Raw genomic sequence first — 26235 nt, 5'->3', positions numbered from 1 at the left:
ACCCGAGAACACCCGGCCCCGCTTTTCCCGCGCTCTGCTGGCGAGGGCGTGCTCGTGCGCGCTAGGCGCGCTCCCCCCACCTCCGAGCCCAAGAGCGTCACTTCCGACACCAGAGCGACGCAGCGCTCAGTGTACACAATACTGTACTGAAGATATTCTGCACTCCACTACTTGTGCACAATACTCTACTGAAGATGTACTGCACTCCACTACTTGTGCACAATACTCTACTGAAGATGTACTGCACTCCACTACTTGTGCACAATACTCTACTGAAGATGTACTGTACTCCACTAACGGTACACAATACTCTACTGAAGATGTACTGTACTCCACTAACGGTACACAATACTCTACTGAAGATATTCTGCACTCCACTACTTGTGCACAATACTCTACTGAAGATGTACTGCACTCCACTACTTGTGCACAATACTCTACTGAAGATGTACTGTACTCCACTACTTGTACACAATACTCTACTGAAGATGTACTGCACTCCACTACTTGTGCACAATACTCTACTGAAGATGTACTGCACTCCACTACTTGTGCACAATACTCTACTGAAGATGTACTGTACTCCACTAACGGTACACAATACTCTACTGAAGATGTACTGTACTCCCCTAACAGTACAATACTGAAGATATGCTGCACTCCACTAACGGTACACAATACTCTACTGAAGATGTACTGTACTCCACTAATGGTACACAATACTCTACTGAAGATATTCTGCACTCCGCTCACAGTACACTATACTCCATTAAAATATCCAATATCCCATTCCTGACACACTGTACTCCGCCAACAGTACACTATACTCTGTTTATACTATATTCCATTATTACTGATGCACTGTTCTCCATTATATTCCATTATGAATACTCTGAAAACCCTGGTCACTCACACCACACACACTCGCACACACTGGAGAGCCCCGGGAGAAGAGGCAGGCGTGATCTTGCATTCCTGTGGACGTTTATTGATGCATTCCTGGGGTGTTACAGTCCATCCTTTCACGACCCCACCAGAGGGCTTCACCTCCTCACCTCCCACCCCATCCCCACAACATCCCAGTTTATCAACTACACTACTGAAAACAAGACTCGTAACAAAAAACAGTTTTTATTACACAACTCTGCACGATTACGGTGTAAATCAAGACCCCACCCCACACAGAGGTGCACCGCGATGAACCGCTGCTCTTTAATTCGGGGTCGCAGAGTCCCCCTTCACTTGCGAACGGCCGACTGGGGGTGCTCGCGTGACCCCGCTCCGTGATCCACCCCCTCCAGTCCCAGCTGGCCCCGACCGAGGGATGCCCCCCGCTGGCTGTCCCCCGCCGGGGGTGCGGGCTCGTCAGGGAGGAAGGCGGTTCGGTTCGGCCCAGCTTGGTTCCTCGGGGCCACGAGGGCAGGGCCGCGGGGCGCGGGGGTCCTCAGAAACGGCCGGGGTGCGGGGCTCGTCGACACCGGACACCGGACACCGGACAGAGAGGGAGGGCAAGCGGACAGCTGTCCAGTCCGGGGCCGAGTGGCAGTCGGTACCCCTCCGTGATCCCCACCTTCCACCCCGGCCGTCTGGGCACAGAGCTGGGGCAGGGCCGAGGAACGGGTCGCTACGCAGCCACGCTGCAACGCCCAGGTGGTCCCCAGACTGACTCCGCCCTCCTTGTGCGTCCCCACTGTCAAGCTGCTCCCTAACCCCTCCCCCTTTCTACTAACCCCTCCCACTGACCTCCTAGCCCCTCCCCTCGTCTGCCAACCCCATCCCACTGACCCCCAACCCCCTCCCCTCAGTTTCCTACCCCTCCCACCGACCACTAGCCCCTCCCCCGTCTATCACCCCTCCCACTGACCCCCCTAGCCCCTCCCACTGACCCCTAGCCCCTCCCCTTCCTGTTGCCCCCTAGCTCCCCCTCCTTCTCACCCCGTGCCCTCAGCCCCCCCCCTCGCCCCCGACACCTCTCCCTGCCCCCAGCCCTGCCTGCGCTCCGCCGGTGCCGATCCGGTCCCTCACTTCACCGCGGTGGTGGAGTTCTGGCCCCTCAGCGAACACCAGGCCATGAAGATATCCCTGGAAGACACAGCGGACAAGGGCCGTGAGTCCCCCCCGCCGGGACACCGCGCGGCCGGGTAGCGGGCGGAGCCGGGCCCCGGGCCCCTCTCACTGACCGGCAGTGGGTGGCCACGCACTCGTTGCTGCAGTACTCGTTGTCCCAGTCCTTGCTGGCCACGGGGGGGTTGGTGCAGCCGGCCCTCACGCAGCGGGGGGCGGGCGGGGAGGGCGTCTCCTCCGGGGGGGGCGGCGGCGACACGTTCAGCTCCACCTCCATCTGCGGGGCGGCGGGGGGAGGAGAGTGCATGAGAGAGGGAGAGAGAGAGAGAGAGAGAGAGAGAGAGAGAGAGAGAGAGAGGGGGAGGGGGAGGGGGAGGGGGAGGGGGAGAGAGAGAGAGAGAGAGAGAGGGGGAGGGGGAGGGGGAGGGGGAGAGAGAGAGAGAGAGAGAGAGTGAAGTGTGTACGGCAGTGAAGTGTGGGGTCCCCTCACAGACCAGGATTACACCCAATGGGACAAACACCCCACAGAAACTCTGCACATGGAGATCTGTAGAAACATCCTCCGTGTGCAGAGAAAAACTCCTAACAACCGGTGCAGGGCTGAATTAGGCCAGTACCCACTATTGATAAACATACAGAAAAGAATATTAAAGTATTGGCTACACCTAAAAAACAGCGACCAAAATTCCTACCACCACAAAGCCCATCTGAGCCAAGAGCTGAGCCCAAAACAGAGCCCCCTGAGCCAGCTGGTCCTGAGGCTCACCGACCTGAGCCACACCAACACTAACCAGCCTCAGGACAGCACTGCTAGAGCACCACAACCCAGACTCAACCACATCACAGCACAGATCAAACAGCAATATCTCACACACTGGGACACACACACACAAACACAACATAAACTGGAATGCTACAGAACCTTAAACAGACAATACACACTAGCTGAATATTTGACCAAAATAAAAAATAACAAACAGAAACAGACCCTGACGAAGTACAGGCTCAGTGACCACAACCTGGCCATAGAAACTGGGCGACACAGGCAGACCTGGCTGCCCAGAGAGGACAGGCTGTGACCCCACTGCCAGCGGGGAGAAATAGAGACAGAGGTGCACTTCCTACTGCGCTGTGACAGATACTCTGGGATTAGAGAAACATTCTTCCCTAAATTCAGAAATCTAATCCCAGAGTTCCCACACCTGCCAAAACCACAACAGGTCCCAATCCTACTGGGAGAGGGAGGAGGGAACTCAGTTGATCTGGCAGCCCAGTATGTGATCTCCTGTCACAGCCTGAGGAACAGTGAGTCCGTCTCCCAATAATGCTCCAGCCGCCTACAGTAGATGTCAATATTATATAATATGTCTTTGTTGTAAATGTCTGTAACATGTCTGTAGATTTTATTTTACTTCTATTTTTTGTTTTGTTCTATGTTAATTTTATTATTTTTATTTGCTTTGGCAACACTGATTGTACCCATCGGTCATGCTAATAAAGCACCTTGAATTGAATTGAATTGAGAGAGGGGGAGGGGGAGGGGGAGGGGGAGGAGAGAGAGAGGGAGGGAGGGAGGGAGAGACAGGGAGGGGGAAGGAGAGGGGGAGAGAGAGGGAGAGACAGGGAGAGACAGGGAGAGAGAGAGGGAGGGAGGGAGAGGGAGAGACAGGGAGGGGGAGGGAGAGGGGGAGAGAGCGGGAGAGACAGGGAGAGAGAGAGGGAGGGAGAGGGAGAGAGGGAGAGACAGGGAGGGAGAGAGAGGCGGAGAGAGAGGGAAAGAGAGAGAGGGAGGGGGAGAGAGGGAGAGAGGGAGGGGAGAGAGAGGGAGAGAGGGAGGGAGAGAGAGAGGGAGAGGGAGAGAGAGGGAGAGACAGGGAGAGAGAGAGGGAGGGAGAGAGAGGGAGAGAGACAGGGAGAGAGACAGGGAGGGAGAGGGAGAGAGAGAGAGAGAGGGAGAGGGAGACAGGGAGAGAGAGAGGGAGAGAGAGAGAGAGGGAGGGAGAGAGAGAGGGAGAGAGGAGGTGCAGGGGGGAGAGACGACAGACAGCCGCAGGGGCCCGCAGGCCGGACGCACCTCCGCGGCGGCGAACTCCTCCTCTTCCTCGTGGGTCCCCCCGGCGGCGGGCGGGGAGCAGGCGGGCTGCGACACTTCCACGGCCACGGCGGGGGGCGAGGACGGGCCGGCGAGGGAGGAGGAGGAGGCGGCGGCGGCGGCGGATCCGGCCGCCTGCACCACGGCGACGGGGGCGGGGCCGGCCACAGCCGCCGCCGCCGCCGCGGTGGTGGTGGTCACGAGGAGGGGCGCGCCCAGCTCCGCCGGCAGGGGGGCGGGCACGATCTTGATCTGCAGCGGGGGGGGCGGGGCGGTCGTCACGGCCACGGCCAGCGGGGCCCCGCCCCTGGGCTTGGCCTGCAGGGGGGGCGGGGCCGGGGAGTGCACCATCTGCTGCAGGCGCGGGGGGGGCGGCTGCTGCATCTGCTGCAGGGGCGGGGGCTGGCTCAGCAGGGGGGGGCGGACCGCGGCCGCGGGGGTCGCCGGCGCGGCGGCCGAGGCCACCGTCAGCACCCGGGTGGCCGGGATGACCGTCACCACGGACGAGGGGATCTGGTGACCCGAGCCGGCCAGCATCTGCTTGGAGATGATGATCTTGGTGACGGTGGGGGGCGGGGCGGGGGCGGGGGCCGCGGGGGGGGCCTCGGCGCCCGCGGGGGGGGCGCTCTTGTGGGCCTGCAGGCTGGGGTGCGCCCCGGTGCGCGAGCGCGTGATGACCTGCGGGTGGTTGAGGATGATGTTGGAGGTGCAGATGTTGGTGATGGTGTTCTGGTTGGGGGCGTTGTGGGGGATGCGGGAGGAGCGGGCGGGGGCGGGCGCCGGGGCGGGGGCGGGGGCGGGGGCTGGCGGGGGCGGCGCAGCGGCGGGAGGGGGCGAGGGCTCGGTGTCCATGTCCACGCTCTGTGGGGAGAGAGACAGAGAGCGGGTCAGCGAGGGAGGGCGAGGCAGGCGTCCCCGGCCCCGGGAGACGGGGCGCAGGTCCGGCGGCCCGCAGGCGCTCACCTGAGACAGTTGATTGGCCCGGTAGGCTGCCAGCGCTTTCAGGTACTCCTTCTTCGCTGCCTCCGTCTTCCGCTTGTACACCTGAGACACAGAGACACAGGGAGAGACAGGGTCACTGCCACTGAGACACAGAGACACACAGAGAGACAGGGGTCACTGCCACAGAGACACAGAGACACAGAGACACAGAGAGAGACAGGGGTCACTGCCACAGAGACACAGAGACACAGAGAGAGACAGGGGTCACTGCCACAGAGACACAGAGACACAGAGAGAGACAGGGGTCACTGCCACAGAGACACAGAGACACAGAGAGAGACAGGGGTCACTGCCACAGAGACACAGAGACACAGAGAGAGACAGGGGTCACTGCCACAGAGACACAGAGACACAGAGAGAGACAGGGGTCACTGCCACAGAGACAAAGAGACACAGAGAGAGACAGGGTCACTGCCACAGAGACACAGAGAGAGACAGGGGTCACTGCCACAGAGACACAGAGAGAGACAGGGGTCACTGCCACAGAGACACAGAGACACAGAGAGAGACAGGGGTCACTGCCACTGAGACACAGAGAGAGACAGGGTCACTGCCACTGAGACACAGAGACACAGAGAGAGACAGGGTCACTGCCACTGAGACACAGAGACACAGAGAGAGACAGGGTCACTGCCACTGAGACACAGAGAGAGACAGGGGTCACTGCCACTGAGACACAGAGACACAGAGAGAGACAGGGGTCACTGCCACTGAGACACAGAGAGAGACAGGGTCACTGCCACTGAGACACAGAGAGAGACAGGGTCACTGCCACTGAGACACAGAGACACAGAGAGAGACAGGGTCACTGCCACTGAGACACAGAGAGAGACATGGGTCACTGCCACTGAGACACAGAGAGAGACAGGGGTCACTGCCACTGAGACACAGAGACACAGAGAGAGACAGGGGTCACTGCCACTGAGACACAGAGACACACAGAGAGACAGGGGTCACTGCCACAGAGACACAGAGACACAGAGAGAGACAGGGGTCACTGCCACAGAGACACAGAGACACAGAGAGAGACAGGGGTCACTGTCACAGAGACACAGAGAGAGACAGGGGTCACTGCCACAGAGACAAAGAGACACAGAGAGAGACAGGGTCACTGCCACAGAGACACAGAGACACAGAGAGAGACAGGGGTCACTGCCACAGAGACACAGAGACACAGAGACACAGAGAGAGACAGGGGTCACTGCCACTGAGACACAGAGAGAGACAGGGGTCACTGCCACTGAGACACAGAGACACAGAGAGAGACAGGGGTCACTGCCACTGAGACACAGAGACACAGAGAGAGACAGGGGTCACTGCCACTGAGACACAGAGAGAGACAGGGTCACTGCCACTGAGACACAGAGACACAGAGAGAGACAGGGTCACTGCCACTGAGACACAGAGAGAGACAGGGGTCACTGCCACTGAGACACAGAGAGAGACAGGGGTCACTGCCACTGAGACACAGAGAGAGACAGGGGTCACTGCCACTGAGACACAGAGAGAGACAGGGTCACTGCCACTGAGACACAGAGACACAGAGAGAGACAGGGTCACTGCCACTGAGACACAGAGAGAGACAGGGGTCACTGCCACTGAGACACAGAGACACAGAGAGAGACAGGGGTCACTGCCACTGAGACACAGAGACACAGAGAGAGACAGGGGTCACTGCCACAGAGACACAGAGAGAGACAGGGTCACTGCCACAGAGACACAGAGAGAGACAGGGTCACTGCCACTGAGACACAGAGAGAGACAGGGGTCACTGCCACTGAGACACAGAGAGAGACAGGGGTCACTGCCACTGAGACTGGACACCTGAGACACAGAGAGAGACACACACATACTGCCACTGAGACTGAGAGGAGAGTGAGCACACACAGCTCTTGCCCCGGGGGGTAAGAGACAGAGACAGGGGGGTGATAAAGCACACACAGCTCTTGCCCCTGGGGGGGGTAAGAGACAGAGACAGGGGGGTGATAAAGCACACACAGCTCTTGCCCCGGGGGGTAAGAGACAGAGACAGGGGGGTGATAAAGCACACACAGCTCTTGCCCCGGGGGGTAAGAGACAGAGACAGGGGGGTGATAAAGCACACACAGCTCTTGCCCCTGGGGGGTAAGAGACAGAGACAGGGGGGTGATAAAGCACACACAGCTCTTGCCCCGGGGGGTAAGAGACAGAGACAGGGGGGTGATAAAGCACACACAGCTCTTGCCCCGGGGGGGGTAAGAGACAGAGACAGGGGGTGATAAAGCACACACAGCTCTTGCCCCTGGGGGTAAGAGACAGAGACAGGGGGGTGATAAAGCACACACAGCTCTTGCCCCTGGGGGGGGTAAGAGACAGAGACAGAGGGGTGATAAAGCACACACAGCTCTTGCCCCGGGGGGTAAGAGACAGAGACAGGGGGTGATAAAGCACACACAGCTCTTGCCCCGGGGGGTAAGAGACAGAGACAGGGGGGTGATAAAGCACACACAGCTCTTGCCCCGGGGGGTAAGAGACAGAGACAGGGGGTGATAAAGCACACACAGCTCTTGCCCCTGGGGGGGGTAAGAGACAGAGACAGGGGGGTGATAAAGCACACACAGCTCTTGCCCCTGGGGGGGGTAAGAGACAGAGACAGGGGGGTGATAAAGCACACACAGCTCTTGCCCCTGGGGGGGGTAAGAGACAGAGACAGGGGGGTGATAAAGCACACACAGCTCTTGCCCCGGGGGGTAAGAGACAGAGACAGGGGGGTGATAAAGCACACACAGCTCTTGCCCCGGGGGGTAAGAGACAGAGACAGGGGGGTGATAAAGCACACACAGCTCTTGCCCCGGGGGGGGGTAAGAGACAGAGACAGGGGGGTGATAAAGCACACACAGCTCTTGCCCCGGGGGGTAAGAGACAGAGACAGGGGGTGATAAAGCACACACAGCTCTTGCCCCGGGGGGTAAGAGACAGAGACAGGGGGGTGACAAAGCACACACAGCTCTTGCCCCGGGGGGTAAGAGACAGAGACAGGGGGTGATAAAGCACACACAGCTCTTGCCCCTGGGGGGGGTAAGAGACAGAGACAGGGGGGTGATAAAGCACACACAGCTCTTGCCCCGGGGGGTAAGAGACAGAGACAGGGGGTGATAAAGCACACACAGCTCTTGCCCCTGGGGGGGGTAAGAGACAGAGACAGGGGGGTGATAAAGCACACACAGCTCTTGCCCCGGGGGGTAAGAGACAGAGACAGGGGGTGATAAAGCACACACAGCTCTTGCCCCGGGGGGGGGTAAGAGACAGAGACAGGGGGTGATAAAGCACACACAGCTCTTGCCCCTGGGGGGGGTAAGAGACAGAGACAGGGGGGTGATAAAGCACACACAGCTCTTGCCCCTGGGGGGGGTAAGAGACAGAGACAGGGGGGTGATAAAGCACACACAGCTCTTGCCCCTGGGGGGGGTAAGAGACAGAGACAGGGGGGTGATAAAGCACACACAGCTCTTGCCCCGGGGGGTAAGAGACAGAGACAGGGGGTGATAAAGCACACACAGCTCTTGCCCCTGGGGGGGGTAAGAGACAGAGACAGGGGGGTGATAAAGCACACACAGCTCTTGCCCCGGGGGGTAAGAGACAGAGACAGGGGGTGATAAAGCACACACAGCTCTTGCCCCTGGGGGGGGTAAGAGACAGAGACAGGGGGGTGATAAAGCACACACAGCTCTTGCCCCGGGGGGTAAGAGACAGAGACAGGGGGTGATAAAGCACACACAGCTCTTGCCCCGGGGGGGGGTAAGAGACAGAGACAGGGGGTGATAAAGCACACACAGCTCTTGCCCCGGGGGGGGGTAAGAGACAGAGACAGGGGGTTACAGAGAGAGGAGAGTGAGCACACACAGCTCTTGCCCCTGGGGGGGGGTAAGAGACAGAGACAGGGGGGTGATAAAGCACACACAGCTCTTGCCCCGGGGGGTAAGAGACAGAGACAGGGGGGTGATAAAGCACACACAGCTCTTGCCCCTGGGGGGGGTAAGAGACAGAGACAGGGGGGTGATAAAGCACACACAGCTCTTGCCCCGGGGGGTAAGAGACAGAGACAGGGGGGTGATAAAGCACACACAGCTCTTGCCCCTGGGGGGGGTAAGAGACAGAGACAGGGGGGTGATAAAGCACACACAGCTCTTGCCCCGGGGGGGTAAGAGACAGAGACAGGGGGGTGATAAAGCACACACAGCTCTTGCCCCGGGGGGTAAGAGACAGAGACGAGACACGCACCTGCTTCTGCTCCTCGCCCAGGCTGTCCCACATGGATGCCACGATCTTGGACACCTCTCCGAAGGTGGCGTTGGGGTTCTGGCCCTTGATGGCGGCCTGCGTGTCGCGGAAGAACAGCGCGTAGGCCGACACCGGCTTCTGGGGCTCGTTCGGGTCCTTCTTCTTCTTCCCCTTCTTCCCTCCTCCTCCTCCCCCCCCCGCGGGGGCGGCGCCGGCCCCGGCCGCCGGCTTCCCGCCCTTCCGCAGCCCCGCGGCGGACAGGGGCGGGGGGGCGGTGACGGCGGAGGCGGAAGAGGAGGAGGGGGTGTCGCCCATGGAGCCCACAGATATGACCGCAGGAGAGACGGAGAGGACCGAGACTGGAGACTCCACCAGCACCCTCTTCTCACACTGAGAGAGAGAGAGAGAGAGAGAGAGAGAGAGAGAGAGAGAGAGAGAGAGGGGGGTTCATACAGACACACTGACTGACTGGACACTCCAGTACATTAACACTGCACTGAGAGAGAGGGGGGTTAATACAGACACACTGACTGACTGGACACTCCAGTACATGAACACTGCACTGAGAGAGAGGGGTTCATACAGACACACTGACTGACTGGACACTCCAGTACATTAACACTGCACTGAGAGAGAGGGGTTCATACAGACACACTGACTGACTGGACACTCCAGTACATTAACACTGCACTGAGAGAGAGGGGTTCATACAGACACACTGACTGGACACTCCAGTACATTAAAACTGCACTGAGAGAGAGGGGTTCATACAGACACACTGACTGGACACTCCAGTACATTAACACTGCACTGAGAGAGAGGGGTTCATACAGACACACTGACTGACTGGACACTCCAGTACATTAACACTGCACTGAGAGAGAGGGGTTCATACAGACACACTGACTGACTGGACACTCCAGTACATTAACACTGCACTGAGAGAGAGGGGTTCATACAGACACACTGACTGGACACTCCAGTACATTAACACTGCACTGAGAGAGAGAGGTTCATACAGACACACTGACTGGACACTCCAGTACATTAACACTGCACTGAGAGAGAGGGGTTCATACAGACACACTGACTGACTGGACACTCCAGTACATTAACACTGCACTGAGAGAGAGGGGTTCATACAGACACACTGACTGGACACTCCAGTACATTAACACTGCACTGAGAGAGAGGGGTTCATACAGACACACTGACTGACTGGACACTCCAGTACATGAACACTGCACTGAGAGAGAGGGGTTCATACAGACACACTGACTGGACACTCCAGTACATTAACACTGCACTGAGAGAGAGGGGTTCATACAGACACACTGACGGACTGGACACTCCAGTACATTAACACTGCACTGAGAGAGAGAGGTTCATACAGACACACTGACTGGACACTCCAGTACATTAACACTGCACTGAGAGAGAGGGGTTCATACAGACACACTGACTGACTGGACACTCCAGTACATTAACACTGCACTGAGAGAGAGGGGTTCATACAGACACACTGACTGACTGGACACTCCAGTACATTAACACTGCACTGAGAGAGAGGGGTTCATACAGACACACTGACTGGACACTCCAGTACATTAACACTGCACTGAGAGAGAGGGGTTCATACAGACACACTGACTGACTGGACACTCCAGTACATTAACACTGCACTGAGAGAGAGGGGTTCATACAGACACACTGACGGACTGGACACTCCAGTACATGAACACTGCACTGAGAGAGAGGGGTTCATACAGACACACTGACTGGACACTCCAGTACATGAACACTGCACTGAGAGAGAGGGGTTCATACAGACACACTGACGGACTGGACACTCCAGTACATGAACACTGCACTGAGAGAGAGGGGTTCATACAGACACACTGACTGGACACTCCAGTACATTAACACTGCACTGAGAGAGAGGGGTTCATACAGACACACTGACTGACTGGACACTCCAGTACATTAACACTGCACTGAGAGAGAGGGGTTCATACAGACACACTGACTGACTGGACACTCCAGTACATTAACACTGCACTGAGAGAGAGGGGTTCATACAGACACACTGACTGACTGGACACTCCAGTACATTAACACTGCACTGAGAGAGAGGGGTTCATACAGACACACTGACTGGACACTCCAGTACATTAACACTGCACTGAGAGAGAGGGGTTCATACAGACACACTGACTGACTGGACACTCCAGTCCATTAACACTGCACTGAGAGAGAGGGGTTCATACAGACACACTGACTGACTGGACACTCCAGTCCATTAACACTGCACTGAGAGAGAGGGGTTCATACAGACACACTGACTGACTGGACACTCCAGTACATTAACACTACACTGAGAGAGAGGGGTTCATACAGACACACTGACTGACTGGACACTCCAGTACATTAACACTGCACTGAGAGAGAGGGGTTCATACAGACACACTGACTGACTGGACACTCCAGTACATTAACACTGCACTGAGAGAGAGGGGTTCATACAGACACACTGACTGACTGGACACTCCAGTACATTAACACTGCACTGAGAGAGAGGGGTTCATACAGACACACTGACTGACTGGACACTCCAGTACATTAACACTGCACTGAGAGAGAGGGGTTCATACAGACACACTGACTGACTGGACACTCCAGTACATTAACACTGCACTGAGAGAGAGGGGTTCATACAGACACACTGACTGGACACTCCAGTACATTAACACTGCACTGAGAGAGAGGGGTTCATACAGACACACTGACGGACTGGACACTCCAGTACATGAACACTGCACTGAGAGAGAGGGGTTCATACAGACACACTGACTGGACACTCCAGTACATTAACACTGCACTGAGAGAGAGGGGTTCATACAGACACACTGACTGACTGGACACTCCAGTACATTAACACTGCACTGAGAGAGAGGGGTTCATACAGACACACTGACTGACTGGACACTCCAGTACATTAACACTGCACTGAGAGAGAGGGGTTCATACAGACACACTGACTGACTGGACACTCCAGTACATTAACACTGCACTGAGAGAGAGGGGTTCATACAGACACACTGACTGGACACTCCAGTACATTAACACTGCACTGAGAGAGAGGGGTTCATACAGACACACTGACTGACTGGACACTCCAGTCCATTAACACTGCACTGAGAGAGAGGGGTTCATACAGACACACTGACTGACTGGACACTCCAGTCCATTAACACTGCACTGAGAGAGAGGGGTTCATACAGACACACTGACTGACTGGACACTCCAGTACATTAACACTACACTGAGAGAGAGGGGTTCATACAGACACACTGACTGACTGGACACTCCAGTACATTAACACTGCACTGAGAGAGAGGGGTTCATACAGACACACTGACTGACTGGACACTCCAGTACATTAACACTGCACTGAGAGAGAGGGGTTCATACAGACACACTGACTGACTGGACACTCCAGTACATTAACACTGCACTGAGAGAGAGGGGTTCATACAGACACACTGACTGACTGGACACTCCAGTACATTAACACTGCACTGAGAGAGAGGGGTTCATACAGACACACTGACTGACTGGACACTCCAGTACATTAACACTGCACTGAGAGAGAGGGGTTCATACAGACACACTGACTGGACACTCCAGTACATTAACACTGCACTGAGAGAGAGGGGTTCATACAGACACACTGACTGACTGGACACCCCAGTACATTAACACTGCACTGTGAGAGAGGGGTTCATACAGACACACTGACTGACTGGACACTCCAGTACATGAACACTGCACTGAGAGAGAGGGGTTCATACAGACACACTGACTGGACACTCCAGTACATTAACACTGCACTGAGAGAGAGGGGTTCATACAGACACACTGACTGACTGGACACTCCAGTACATTAACACTGCACTGAGAGAGAGGGGTTCATACAGACACACTGACTGACTGGACACTCCAGTACATTAACACTGCACTGAGAGAGAGGGGTTCATACAGACACACTGGACACTCCAGTACATTAACACTGCACTGAGAGAGAGGGTTCATACAGGTACCTGCTTGAACTCTTCAGGCTCCTCCTCCTGTAGTGACCCTGCAGGAGAGGGTGTGGCCGAGAGCTGCTCGTCAGGTGACTGGGGGCGGGGCAGGATGGTCCCGCCCCCCAGACTCAGCCCCAGCTGGGCGCTCAGCTCTGATTGGTCGATAGTTGTCAGCTGACTGTGCCCAAGCAAGCTGGAGCCCATGTCACTCAGTGGCACGTCGATGGTCATGGGGGAGGAGCTGCTGAACTGAGAGCCAATCGAGTGGCCCAGGTCCTGGAGGGGAGGGAGGAGACACTGGTTCACCACACCTACCGATCACCACCTCTCTGCCCACCCGTGCTGCTGCCCCTCCCCATCTCCCCTCTCATTTCTTCCCCCAAACCCCTCCCCTCTCTAACCCCTCCTCCCACACCCATCCCCTCTCCCCTCTCTAGCCCCTCCTCCCTCCCCCTCTCCCCTCTCTAACCCCTCCCTCTCCCCTCTCTAACCCCTCCGCCTCTCCCCTCTCTAACCCCTCCCCTCTCCCCTCTCTAACCCCTCCTCCCTCCCCCCTCTCCCCTCTCTAACCCCTCTCCCCTCTCTAACCCCTCCCTCTCCCCCTCTCTAACCCCTCCCCTCTCCCCTCTCTAACCCCTCTCTAACCCCTCCCCTCTCTAACCCCTCCGCCTCTCCCCTCTCTAACCCCTCCCTCTCCCCCCTCCCCTCTCTAACCCCTCCGCCTCTCCCCTCTCTAACCCCTCCTCCCTCCCCCTCTCCCCTCTCTAACCCCTCCTCCCTCCCCCCTCTCCCCTAACCCCTCCTCCCTCCCCCTCTCCCCTCTCTAACCCCTCCTCCCTCCCCCCTCTCCCCTAACCCCTCCTCCCTCCGCCTCTCCCCTCTCTAACCCATCCCCTCTCCCCTCTCTAACCCCTCCCTCTCCCCTCTCTAACCCCTCCTCCCTCCCCCCTCTCCCCTCTCTAACCCCTCTCTAACCCCTCCCTCTCCCCTCTCTAACCCCTCCCCTCTCCCCTCTCTAACCCCTCTCTAACCCCTCCCCTCTCTAACCCCTCCGCCTCTCCCCTCTCTAACCCCTCCCTCTCCCCCCTCCCCTCTCTAACCCCTCCCTCTCCCCCCTCCCCTCTCTAACCCCTCCGCCTCTCCCCTCTCTAACCCCTCCTCCCTCCCCCTCTCCCCTCTCTAACCCCTCCTCCCTCCCCCCTCTCCCCTAACCCCTCCTCCCTCCCCCTCTCCCCTCTCTAACCCCTCCTCCCCTAACCCCTCCTCCCTCCGCCTCTCCCCTCTCTAACCCATCCCCTCTCCCCTCTCTAACCCCTCCCTCTCCCCTCTCTAACCCCTCCTCCCTCCCCCCTCTCCCCTAACCCCTCCTCCCTCCCCCTCTCCCCTCTCTAACCCCTCCCTCTCCCCCCTCCCCTCTCTAACCCCTCCGCCTCTCCCCTCTCTCCCCCCTCCCCTCTCTAACCCCTCCCTCCCCCTCTCCAACCCCTCCCCTCTCTAACCCCTCCCCCTCTCCCCTCTCTAACCCCTCCCCCTCTCCTCTCTAACCCCTCCTCCCTCCCCCCTCTCCCCTAACCCCTCCTCCCTCCGCCTCTCCCCTCTCTAACCCATCCCCTCTCCCCTCTCTAACCCCTCCCTCTCCCCTCTCTAACCCCTCCTCCCTCCCCCCTCTCCCCTAACCCCTCCTCCCTCCCCCTCTCCCCTCTCTAACCCCTCCCTCTCCCCCCTCCCCTCTCTAACCCCTCCCTCTCCCCTCTCTAACCCCTCCGCCTCTCCCCTCTCTCCCCCCTCCCCTCTCTAACCCCTCCCTCCCCCTCTCCAACCCCTCCCCTCTCTAACCCCTCCCCCTCTCCCCTCTCTAACCCCTCCCCCTCTCCTCTCTAACCCCTCCTCCCTCCTCCCTCTCCCCTCTCTAACCCCTCCCCCTCTCCCCTCTCTAACCCCTCCCCCTCTCCTCTCTAACCCCTCCTCCCTCCTCCCTCTCCCCTCTCTAACCCCTCCCTCCCCCTCTCCAACCCCTCCCCTCTCTAACCCCTCCCCTCTCCTCTAACCCCTCCCTCTCCCCTCTCTAACCCCTCCCCTCTCCCCTCTCTAACCCCTCCTCCCTCTCCCCTCTCTAACCCCTCCGCCTCTCCCCTCTCTAACCCCTCCGCCTCTCCCCTCTCTCCCCTCTCTAACCCCTCTCCCCTCTCTAACCCCTCCCCCTCTCCTCTCTAACCCCTCCTCCCTCCTCCCTCTCCCCTCTCTAACCCCTCCGCCTCTCCCCTCTCTCCCCCCTCCCCTCTCCCCTCTCTAACCCCTCCCTCTCCCCCCTCCCCTCTCTAACCCCTCCGCCTCTCCCCTCTCTCCCCCCTCCCCTCTCCCCTCTCCCCTCTCCCCTCTCTAACCCCTCCCCTCTCCCCTCTCTAACCCCTCCTCCCTCCCCCCTCTCTAACCCCTCCCTCTCCCCCCTCCCCTCTCTAACCCCTCCGCCTCTCCCCTCTCTCCCCCCTCCCCTCTCCCCTCTCTAACCCCTCCCTCTCCCCCCTCCCCTCTCTAACCCCTCCGCCTCTCCCCTCTCTCCCCCCTCCCCTCTCCCCTCTCTAACCCCTCCCCTCTCCCCTCTCTAACCCCTCCCCTCTCCCCCCTCTCTAACCCCTCCCTCTCCCCCCTCCCCTCTCTAACCCCTCCCCTCTCCCCTCTCTAACCCCTCCCCCTCTCCCCTCTCTAACCCCTCCCCCTCTCCTCTCTAACCCCTCCTCCCTCCTCCCTCTCCCCTCTCTAACCCCTCCCCCTCTCCTCTCTAACCCCTCCTCCCTCCCCCCTCTCCTCTCTAACCCCTCCCCTCTCCCCTCTCTAACCCCTCTCACCATGCTCAGTGTCGAGCTCAGCAGTGCCCCCCCAGGCTGTGTGATGACCCCCATGCTGAGGTGCTCCAGGCCCTGCGTGGGGGGGGTGAAGGGGGACGAGAAGGAGGGGTCTGCGCCCCCCCCACCCCCCGCCGCGCCGCCCCCGCCGTCCGGCAGGTCCCCGAAATGTCCCACCACGTCCGAGACCGCCAGGGCGGAGTCGGGGTCCAGCGAGATGGGGGGAATCTCGAACTCCTCGTCTCCCAGACTGGGGGTGTGGAAGGTCTGAGCAGGGAGAGAAGAAGACAGTCAGAGCAGCAGGGGACACCGAGTGTCCAGCAGTGGGAGCAGTGTCAGTGTCCAGCAGTGCACAATGTGAGCAGTATGAGTGTCCAGCAGTGTGAGTGTCCAGCAGTGCACAGTGTGAGCAGTGTCAGTGTCCAGGAGTGTCAGTGTCCAACAGTGCACAGTGTGAACAGTATGAGTGTCCAGCAGTGCACAGTGTGAGCAGTGTCAGTGTCCAGCAGTGCACAGTGTGAGCAGTGTCAGTGTCCACCAGTGTACAGTTTGAACAGTGTCAGTGTCCAGCAGTGCACAGTGTGAGCAGTATGAGTGTCCAGGAGTGTCAGTGTCCAGCAGTGCACAGTGTGAGCAGTATGAGTGTCCAGGAGTGTCAGTGTCCAGCAGTGCACAGTGTGAACAGTATGAGTGTCCAGCAGTGCACAGTGTGAGCAGTGTCAGTGTCCGGCAGTGCACAGTGTGAACAGTATGAGTGTCCAGGAGTGTCAGTGTCCAGCAGTGCACAGTGTGAGCAGTGTGAGTGTCCAGCAGTGTACAGTGTGAGCAGTGTCAGTGTCCAGCAGTGCACAGTGTGAACAGTATGAGTGTCCAGGAGTGTCAGTGTCCAGCAGTGCACAGTGTGAGCAGTGTGAGTGTCCAGGAGTGCACAGTGTGAGCAGTGTCAGTGTCCACCAGTGTACAGTTTGAACAGTGTCAGTGTCCAGCAGTGCACAGTGTGAGCAGTATGAGTGTCCAGGAGTGTCAGTGTCCAACAGTGCACAGTGTGAACAGTATGAGTGTCCAGCAGTGCACAGTGTGAACAGTATGAGTGTCCAGCAGTGCACAGTGTCCAACAGTGCACAGTGTGAGCAGTGTCAGTGTCCAGCAGTGCACAGTGTGAACAGTATGAGTGTCCAGGAGTGTCAGTGTCCAACAGTGCACAGTGTGAGCAGTGTCAGTGTCCAGCAGTGCACAGTGTGAGCAGTGTCAGTGTCCAGGAGTGTCAGTGTCCAACAGTGCACAGTGTGAACAGTATGAGTGTCCAGCAGTGCACAGTGTGAACAGTGTCAGTGTCCAACAGTGCACAGTGTGAACAGTATGAGTGTCCAGCAGTGCACAGTGAGTGTCCAGCAGTGCACAGTGTGAACAGTATGAGTGTCCAGCAGTGCACAGTGTGAGCAGTATGAGTGTCCAGGAGTGTCAGTGTCCAACAGTGCACAGTGTGAACAGTATGAGTGTCCAGCAGTGCACAGTGTGAACAGTGTCAGTGTCCAGCAGTGCACAGTGAGTGTCCAGCAGTGCACAGTGTGAGCAGTGTCAGTGTCCAGCAGTGCACAGTGTGAACAGTATGAGTGTCCAGGAGTGTCAGTGTCCAGCAGTGCACAGTTTGAACAGTATGAGTGTCCAGGAGTGTCAGTGTCCAGCAGTGCACAGTGTGAGCAGTGTCAGTGTCCAGCAGTGCACAGTGTGAACAGTATGAGTGTCCAGGAGTGTCAGTGTCCAGCAGTGCACAGTTTGAACAGTATGAGTGTCCAGCAGTGCACAGTGTGAGCAGTGTCAGTGTCCAGCAGTGCACAGTGTGAACAGTGTCAGTGTCCAGCAGTGCACAGTGTGAGCAGTATGAGTGTCCAGGAGTGTCAGTGTCCAACAGTGCACAGTGTGAACAGTATGAGTGTCCAGCAGTGCACAGTGTGAACAGTGTCAGTGTCCAGCAGTGCACAGTGAGTGTCCAGCAGTGCACAGTGTGAGCAGTGTCAGTGTCCAGCAGTGCACAGTGTGAACAGTATGAGTGTCCAGGAGTGTCAGTGTCCAGCAGTGCACAGTGTGAGCAGTGTCAGTGTCCAGCAGTGTCAGTGTCCACCAGTGTACAGTTTGAACAGTGTCAGTGTCCAGCAGTGCACAGTGTGAGCAGTATGAGTGTCCAGGAGTGCACAGTGTCAGTGTCCAACAGTGCACAGTGTGAACAGTATGAGTGTCCAACAGTGCACAGTGTGAAAAGTATGAGTGTCCAGCAGTGCACAGTGTGAGCAGTATGAGTGTCCAGCAGTGCACAGTGTGAGCAGTATGAGTGTCCAGCAGTGCACAGTTTGAACAGTGTCAGTGTTCAGGAGTGCACAGTGTGAGCAGTATGAGTGTCCAGGAGTGTCAGTGTCCAACAGTGCACAGTGTGAACAGTATGAGTGTCCAGCAGTGCACAGTGTCAGTGTCCAGCAGTGCACAGTGTGAGCAGTGTCAGTGTCCAGCAGTGCACAGTGTGCACAGTATGAGTGTCCAGGAGTGTCAGTGTCCAACAGTGCACAGTGTGAGCAGTGTCAGTGTCCAGCAGTGCACAGTGTGAACAGTGTCAGTGTCCAGCAGTGCACAGTGTGAGCAGTATGAGTGTCCAGGAGTGTCAGTGTCCAACAGTGCACAGTGTGAACAGTATGAGTGTCCAGCAGTGCACAGTGTGAACAGTGTCAGTGTCCAGCAGTGCACAGTGAGTGTCCAGCAGTGCACAGTGTGAGCAGTGTCAGTGTCCAGCAGTGCACAGTGTGAACAGTATGAGTGTCCAGGAGTGTCAGTGTCCAGCAGTGCACAGTGTGAGCAGTGTCAGTGTCCAGCAGTGTCAGTGTCCACCAGTGTACAGTTTGAACAGTGTCAGTGTCCAGCAGTGCACAGTGTGAGCAGTATGAGTGTCCAGGAGTGCACAGTGTCAGTGTCCAACAGTGCACAGTGTGAACAGTATGAGTGTCCAACAGTGCACAGTGTGAAAAGTATGAGTGTCCAGCAGTGCACAGTGTGAGCAGTATGAGTGTCCAGCAGTGCACAGTTTGAACAGTGTCAGTGTTCAGGAGTGCACAGTGTGAACAGTATGAGTGTCCAGGAGTGTCAGTGTCCAACAGTGCACAGTGTGAGCAGTGTCAGTGTCCAGCAGTGCACAGTGAGTGTCCAGCAGTGCACAGTGTGAACAGTATGAGTGTCCAGCAGTGCACAGTGTGAACAGTGTCAGTGTCCAGCAGTGCACAGTGTGAGCAGTATGAGTGTCCAGGAGTGTCAGTGTCCAACAGTGCACAGTGTGAACAGTATGAGTGTCCAGCAGTGCACAGTGTGAACAGTGTCAGTGTCCAGCAGTGCACAGTGAGTGTCCAGCAGTGCACAGTGTGAGCAGTGTCAGTGTCCACCAGTGCACAGTGTGAGCAGTATGAGTGTCCAGGAGTGTCAGTGTCCAGCAGTGCACAGTTTGAACAGTATGAGTGTCCAACAGTGCACAGTGTGAACAGTGTCAGTGTCCAGCAGTGCACAGTGTGAGCAGTGTCAGTGTCCAGCAGTGCACAGTGAGTGTCCAGCAGTGCACAGTGTGAACAGTATGAGTGTCCAGCAGTGCACAGTGTGAGCAGTATGAGTGTCCAGCAGTGCACAGTGTGAGCAGTATGAGTGTCCAGCAGTGCACAGTGTGAACAGTGTCAGTGTCCAGCAGTGCACAGTGTGAGCAGTATGAGTGTCCAGGAGTGTCAGTGTTCAACAGTGCACAGTTTGAACAGTGTCAGTGTCCAGCAGTGCACAGTGTGAACAGTGTCAGTGTCAAGCCGTGTAGAGTGAGAACAGTGTTCTCTCCCAGCGTGCCAGCAGTCCCCATACCTCAGAGGAGGACAGGAAGGGGTGTCCAGCCCCCGTGATGGTCAGGTAGCTGTCATTTCCTCCAGGGAACTGCAACAGGAAAAAGAGGTCCGGTTAGGGGCAGCAGGCTTTGAGTGACCGGTCAATACAGGGGGACCACAGCCACACACCCCACAGCCTGCCTGGACCCCCGTTACCCCCCACAACTCCTCACGGTCACCTTCGGGGCAGACTGAAGAGACTGAGTTCCCTAATGACTGATGGGATATGTCATTAGAATTAGGACTAGGACTGTCAGGATATGTCATTAGGATTAGGACTGGGATTGTCAGGATACGTCATTAGGATTAGGACTGGGACTGGGATTGTCAGGATACGTCATAAGGATTAGGACTGGGATTGTCAGGATACGTCATTAGGATTAGGACTGGGATTGTCAGGATACGTCATTAGAATTAGGATTAGGACTGGGACTGGGAGTGTTAGGATACATCATTAGGATTAGGACTGGGACTGGGACTGTTAGGATATGTCATAAGGATTAGAACTGGGACTGGAACTGGGATTCGGATTGTCAGGATACGTCATTAGGATTAGGAATGTTGGGATAGGTCATTTCTCAGGAGATATATCCCAGCAAAGGTCTGTATAGATATGTGCCCATGGAGACACTGCAGCTCGCAGGCTGCTTCTACACCTGCCCGTTACCATGCAGAGCCGCTCGAAGCAGGACGGCTGTGTTCCTGATCAGGGCCCTGGGCACCCAGCCACAGGGGCTGCGAGACCCCCGTCGCCATGGCGATATCGGAGATCAGGCGCCAGGTGGGAAAATCATCACCAACTTCTGGGGCCTCAACAAACCCCACGTTGATTAAACCACCGAAACTCCTCACAGGACAAGCGCTCCAGCTCCGCCCTCTCTGTCCCGAAACTCACGGACCAGGCTCATAAAATCACCCGATCACAGCGCAGACCACCCACTGCCTCACCCACTGGGACACACACAGAGAGTCCCCACACCCGGGCCGAGGGTCTCACCACAGCACAGAGGAACAGACCCTGATGAAGAACCGTCTCCGTGCCCACAGCCTGGACACAGACAGACCTGACTGTCCAGAGGACAGGCTCAGTGACCACAGCCTGGACAGATATAGATCTGTCTGCCCAGAGAGGACAGGCTCAGTGACCACAGCCTGGACACAGACACTGGACACAGACAGACCTGACTGTCCAGAGAGGACAGGCTCAGTGACCACAGCCTGGAAACAGAAACTGGACACAGACAGACCTGGCTGTCCAGAGAGGACAGGCTCAGTGACAACAGCCTGGACACAGAAACTGGACACAGGCAGACCTGGCTGTCCAGAGAGGACAGGCTCAGTGACCACAGTCTGGACACAGAAAAAAACAATCAAACATGTACAGGCGTGCTGAAAGAGAGTGTCAGGGAAAGACCAAGTGAAAAACCCCAGAGAGCGGGACGTGAACTCAACCCCCCGTCTCTCTCTCCCCCCAGCGCTGCCCGACCTTGACGAGGGTGTCGTAGCCGCTGTAGTGGAGCGGGGGGTCTAGCAGCCGTTCACCGGCCGGACCCTCCGGCAGCCCCGGGAAGAAGGGCAGGTCCATCCCTCCGAGAGCCGGGGCCGGTCTCCTGCGTCAGGGCCGCTCGCCTCTGCCCCCTGTCCCGCTGGAAGCGAGTTGTGTCTCTCGGTGCGAGAAAGAGCAGCGGGCTTGTGTGGACGCCGTGAGCAGGGCGGTCAGTCAACACAAACAACGACGACACGTCGCGTCTCCCCGGAAACGCGAAGCCGGGAGGTCCTCGCGGCACCTGCTCGGCCTTCTGGGAGCCAACCCACGCGCTGCGGAGACTCGTGAGCCCTGTCCTCTGGCTCAAGCCGGAACTGCTGGGCTGCCAGCGAGGACGAGTCCACAATTGCCCAGGTCCGGGGGGGGGGGGGGGTTGGTGAGAGAAGTGACGGTGTCGTGCGCAATGTATTTCGATATAAGGAAAGAAAAAGTGTTTCAGGATGTTTTCCTACCGACCCGACACGCGAAGTGCCGACGGTTGAAGTTTTTTTGGAGAACAAAAACAGGCACAAAACTTCCCCCTTTCCCCCTCCGTACTCGTGTCGATGGTCCGGCCCAGCCGAGTGTTTCACGCCGGTCTCGTCGCCCGGTTCATCCGCGGTCTTCGACACGACTTTACTGCTCGTGTGGGGAAAAAACAAAACTGTGGACTGCCTACGGAGCTAACAAGGCGTGTGAGAGGACACGCCGCAAGCCGGACTGCAGAAAGAAAAACACGAAACCGAGAGGGAAGCGGGGGAGTGGAGACAAAGCTATAAAACTAGAATAAACCTCTGGCTCTCAGTGGTCTTTTTCTAAACTCACGGACAGCGAGAGGTTTTACACAACACAGGTCACAAACGAGAGGATTCCACTCGTCTACCCTGGTGGGCTCCTAGACGCTAAATGGTCCAGAATCTCACCCAGCTGTGTCTGGAGAGAAGCCAGGGTATCGGCTTCAACAACAGGGCTGGGCAGCTTGTTCCCCACCCCCACCCCCCTCTGTGTAAAGAAGAGCCTCCTGTCCTGACTGGAGGAGCTCACCCAGCTGTGTCTGGAGAGAAGCCAGGGTATCGGCTTCAACAACAGGGCTGGGCAGCTTGTTCCCCACCCCCACCCCCCTCTGTGTAAAGTCTCCTGTCCTGACTGGAGGATCTCACCCAGCTGTTTAATAATAATTCCTTACACTTCTATAGCTCTTTCCTGGACCCTCCTCTCCCAGCTCTGTCCAGTACTGGGGATCCCCTCCACCCCCCCAGTGTGATGATGCTCCAGTCCGCTCACACACTCCAGCTCTCAGTGGGGAGGAGAGCAGAGTGATGAGGCCAGTTCAGAGAGGGGGGTGATCAGGAGGCCATGACTGGTAAAGACCAGGGGGAGTCTGTCCAGGACACTGGGGTCACACCCCTACTCTTTCTGAGAGACACCCTGGGGTCTTGACTGACCACAGAGAGGCAGGACCTCAGTTTCACGTCTCATCTGAAGGACGGCGCCTTGTTTACAGTCTAGTGTCCCCGTCACTGTACTGGGGCGTTAGGACCCCCACAGACCACAGGGTGAGCGCCCCCTACTGGTCCACTAACACCTCTTCCAGCAGCAGCCTCAGCTTTCCCAGGAGTCTCCCATCCAGGTACTGGCCAGGCTTACATCTGCTGAGCTCCACTGGGCTGTCAGGTATGACTTGCACTGTGATAGAGCTGCTGGCACTTCTTGAAAGAACCCAGGGTATCGGCTTCAACAACATGGCTGGGCAGCTTGTTCCACACCTCCACCACCCTCTGTGTAAAGAAATGACCCCTGTTCAATATGGAAGACACGCACGGGTCCCGGGACGAACCCACCGACTCGAGTCATCAGGGTGACAGTGGACCGTGGCCAAGCACGTTAAAGAGACGAAGCACACACGGACCGGTCAGCGCCCACGCGTTCCGGATCGCTTTACAAAGCCCCAGCGTGGTCACCTGAGGCGAGAAAGTCGGGGTGAAGGAAACCAGCGCCCCGAAACCAGCAGCGCTCGATGACGTCACCACCCCCCAACCCCAGCTGCGGGGTCGTGTCAAACACGCCGGATACGAAACAAGACTCTTAACCCCTCTCTCCACAAAAGAAAAGACGACAAGGTCTGTTTGGAAGAACATGTAGTCCTGCTGGAGGGGCCGGGGGGTTAGAGAGAGAGACGGGGTGAGAAAAGAGCTCGAAGAGATGGTGGTTAATTCCGGCTCATCTAGCGCGCCTGGTCTCGGGGATCCGGTCACACCGGGTGAAACGGGCGCCTGGCTGTGCGATGTCGGCAGGGGACAGGCACTGTGTCCGCAGCGACCATTTTCTTACCTCCATCGCCACCCGCGATCCGGCCGAGTCCTTGCAGCTCCCTCAATCTACAGAATCACAACAACATGGCACCGGCACTTCCGGGTTCCCCCGGGTGTCCGGGAAGTGACGTCACGGCGCATTCCCCCAGCAGCGCGCATGTGCGTTCCTGCTCCCGGCTGGTTGCCGTGGGAACAGGCTCCCGTCTCGCAGAGAGCAGCGCCGTCATGTTACACTTACGCGTACATAATGCATGTTCAATTCAAGCCTGATTGTCAGCTCCACTGGGGGAAATCTGTTTTGCAGCACACTCCCAACTTAACAACACGACGACAGACGACAATTCACCAACAAAAACGTCTGTGAAACAGTGTCACCGCACGATAAGGGAGAAGGCAGTGCCGACACACTGTTTGAAAGATCTTTGGAGCCGGGCTGAAATATGTCCTGTGTCTGTTAGTTTCACACCCGGGGACACAGGAGGAGTGTGGACTGGCAGCGGAGAGGGAGAGAGACACAATCCAGAGTGCACTCTGCTTATAGCGGATATTTAACTGGCACAAGTAGATTTACCCTAGTTGATTGCCTCCTTTTATTACACTGTTTTTCCCAGCCTGTTACCATCAATGGTACTGGTGTTAGCGAACCAGACAGTATGTTAGGGCACTTTCAATGAAAGACTTGTAGAAAAGTGTCAGGATGGTTCTTACTGCCTTGAAATACCTGGATGGGAGACCTCCTGGGAAAAACTAAGGTTGCTGCCGGAAGAGGTGTTAGTGGGGCCAGCAGGGGGCGCTCACCCTGTGGTCCACGTGGGTCCTAATGCCCCAGTATAGTGACGGGGACACTAGACTGTAAACAAGGCAGTGTTTTCAGATGAGACGTAAAACCGAGGCCTCCTAATAATCCCCCTCTCTGAACTGGCCTCATCACTCTGCTCTCCTCCCCACTGAGAGCTGCTGTGTGGGGAGCGTTCTGGCGCACTATGGCTGCTGTCGCATCATCCAGGTGGGGCTGCACACTGGGGGTGGTGGAGGGGATCCCCATTACCTGTAAAGCGCTTTGAGTGGAGTGTCCAGAAAAGTGCTATATAAGTGTAAGCAATTATTATTATTATTATTGAAATAGTACAGTTTCCTGAGAAAAAGAGTGCTATAAAAGGCTATCTTATGACCATGAAATACAGTAGGTTGGAGGGGTGTTGCATTGTTCCTAAAATCAGTGACCAGCTCCGTTTTTTAATACATTAAACCGCAACGGGAACGCGTCACTCCTTTTAGTAAAGTTGTCTAGAAGGGGTCCCTGAATCAGCTGAGCAGGGCTGTGTCATCAGCAAACGTCATCAGATGGCTATTTGTGTGTTTGCTTTTACCATCGTTAGTGTACAAAAGGCACAAAACACAGCCCTGTGGCGATCCAGTGGGAGAACAGCAACCAGCTCCACAATGTGACCTGCTGAGTCCTGCTTGACCCATCTTTTCGTCCCACTCTCTCTGAGAGTTTCTGTGCAAGCAAAAATGGTGCATTGTGTCAAAAGCCGAGGAAAAGTCAACAAATAAAATTCTTCCAAATGACCTTGCTTGATCAAGATGCTGCGCAAATTTAACAATGTGAGAATATGCAGCTGTATCCCCCTGCAGCTCACAGACAGCCCACTGGGGCTCAGGGTGAGCCGGGCCAGTACCTGGGAGAGGTGTTAGTGGGGCCAGCAGGGGGCGCTCACCCTGCGCTCTGTGGGGGTCCTAACGCCTCAGTACAGTGACGGGGACACTAGACTGTAAACAAGGCGCCGTCCTTCAGATGAGACGTAAAACTGAGGTCCTGCCTCTCTGTGGTCAGTCAAGACCCCAGGGTGTCTCTCAGAAAGAGTAGGGGTGTGACCCCAGTGTCCTGGACAGACTCCCCCTGGTCTTTACCAGTCATGGCCTCCTGATCAACCCCCTCTCTGAACTGGCCTCATCACTCTGCTCTCCTCCCCACTGAGAGCTGGAGTGTGTGAGCGGACTGGAGCATCATCACACTGGGGGGGTGGAGAGGAGGGTCCAGAAAGGCGCTATAGAGGTGGAAGGGTATTATTTATTCTTATTATTGCATTGTCTACCCCCTCCTTGCTCTGTATGCAAGCTGCAGGGGCCGGTCCTGCAGTCCTGCGTGT

The 26235-nt window shown here is 57.0% G+C and overlaps 1 protein-coding gene across 2 annotated transcripts; it reads right to left on the bottom strand.

Annotated features, from left to right (window-relative positions):
- Window positions 1–1112: 1112 nt before the first annotated feature.
- LOC148660349 (TOX high mobility group box family member 4-like) lies at window positions 1113–24247 on the bottom strand. Of its 2 annotated transcripts, XM_088634232.1 has the most exons (10): window positions 24102–24208; window positions 21732–21908; window positions 20226–20294; window positions 16350–16613; window positions 13519–13779; window positions 9419–9808; window positions 5120–5200; window positions 4139–5017; window positions 2181–2341; window positions 1113–2082 (listed from the first exon to the last, which is right to left on the bottom strand). In XM_088634232.1, exons 2-10 carry the CDS (start codon window positions 21828–21830, stop codon window positions 2022–2024), a joined length of 2265 nt encoding a protein of 754 aa, XP_088490358.1. In that variant the 5' UTR covers window positions 21831–21908; window positions 24102–24208; the 3' UTR covers window positions 1113–2021. The 2 variants fall into 2 exon arrangements, with proteins under 2 accessions (XP_088490358.1, XP_088490359.1); XM_088634233.1 differs by lacking the exon at window positions 21732–21908 and having other exon boundaries at window positions 24102–24247.
- Window positions 24248–26235: the final 1988 nt, after the last annotated feature.

The sequence above is a fragment of the Lepisosteus platostomus genome, chromosome 6 (genome assembly GCF_059453375.1).
Source record: "Lepisosteus platostomus isolate fLepPlt1 chromosome 6, fLepPlt1.hap1, whole genome shotgun sequence".
Lineage (NCBI taxonomy): Eukaryota > Metazoa > Chordata > Actinopteri > Semionotiformes > Lepisosteidae > Lepisosteus > Lepisosteus platostomus.
The sequence above is the reverse complement of the archived record's forward strand: the minus strand, read 5'-3'. Positions and strand labels throughout refer to the sequence as shown.

Bases quoted from the DNA above. Each gene is read 5' to 3' on its own strand.
- LOC148660349 (XM_088634232.1), bottom strand. From the start codon at position 21,830: ATGGACCTGCCCTTCTTCCCGGGGCTGCCGGAGGGTCCGGCCGGTGAA. The intron at 20,295-21,731 runs GTCGGGCAGCGC...TTCCTGTTGCAG, and splicing joins GCTACGACACCCTCGTCAAG to TTCCCTGGAGGAAATGACAG. The intron at 5,018-5,119 runs GTGAGCGCCTGC...CTCTCCCCACAG, and splicing joins GGGCCAATCAACTGTCTCAG to AGCGTGGACATGGACACCGA.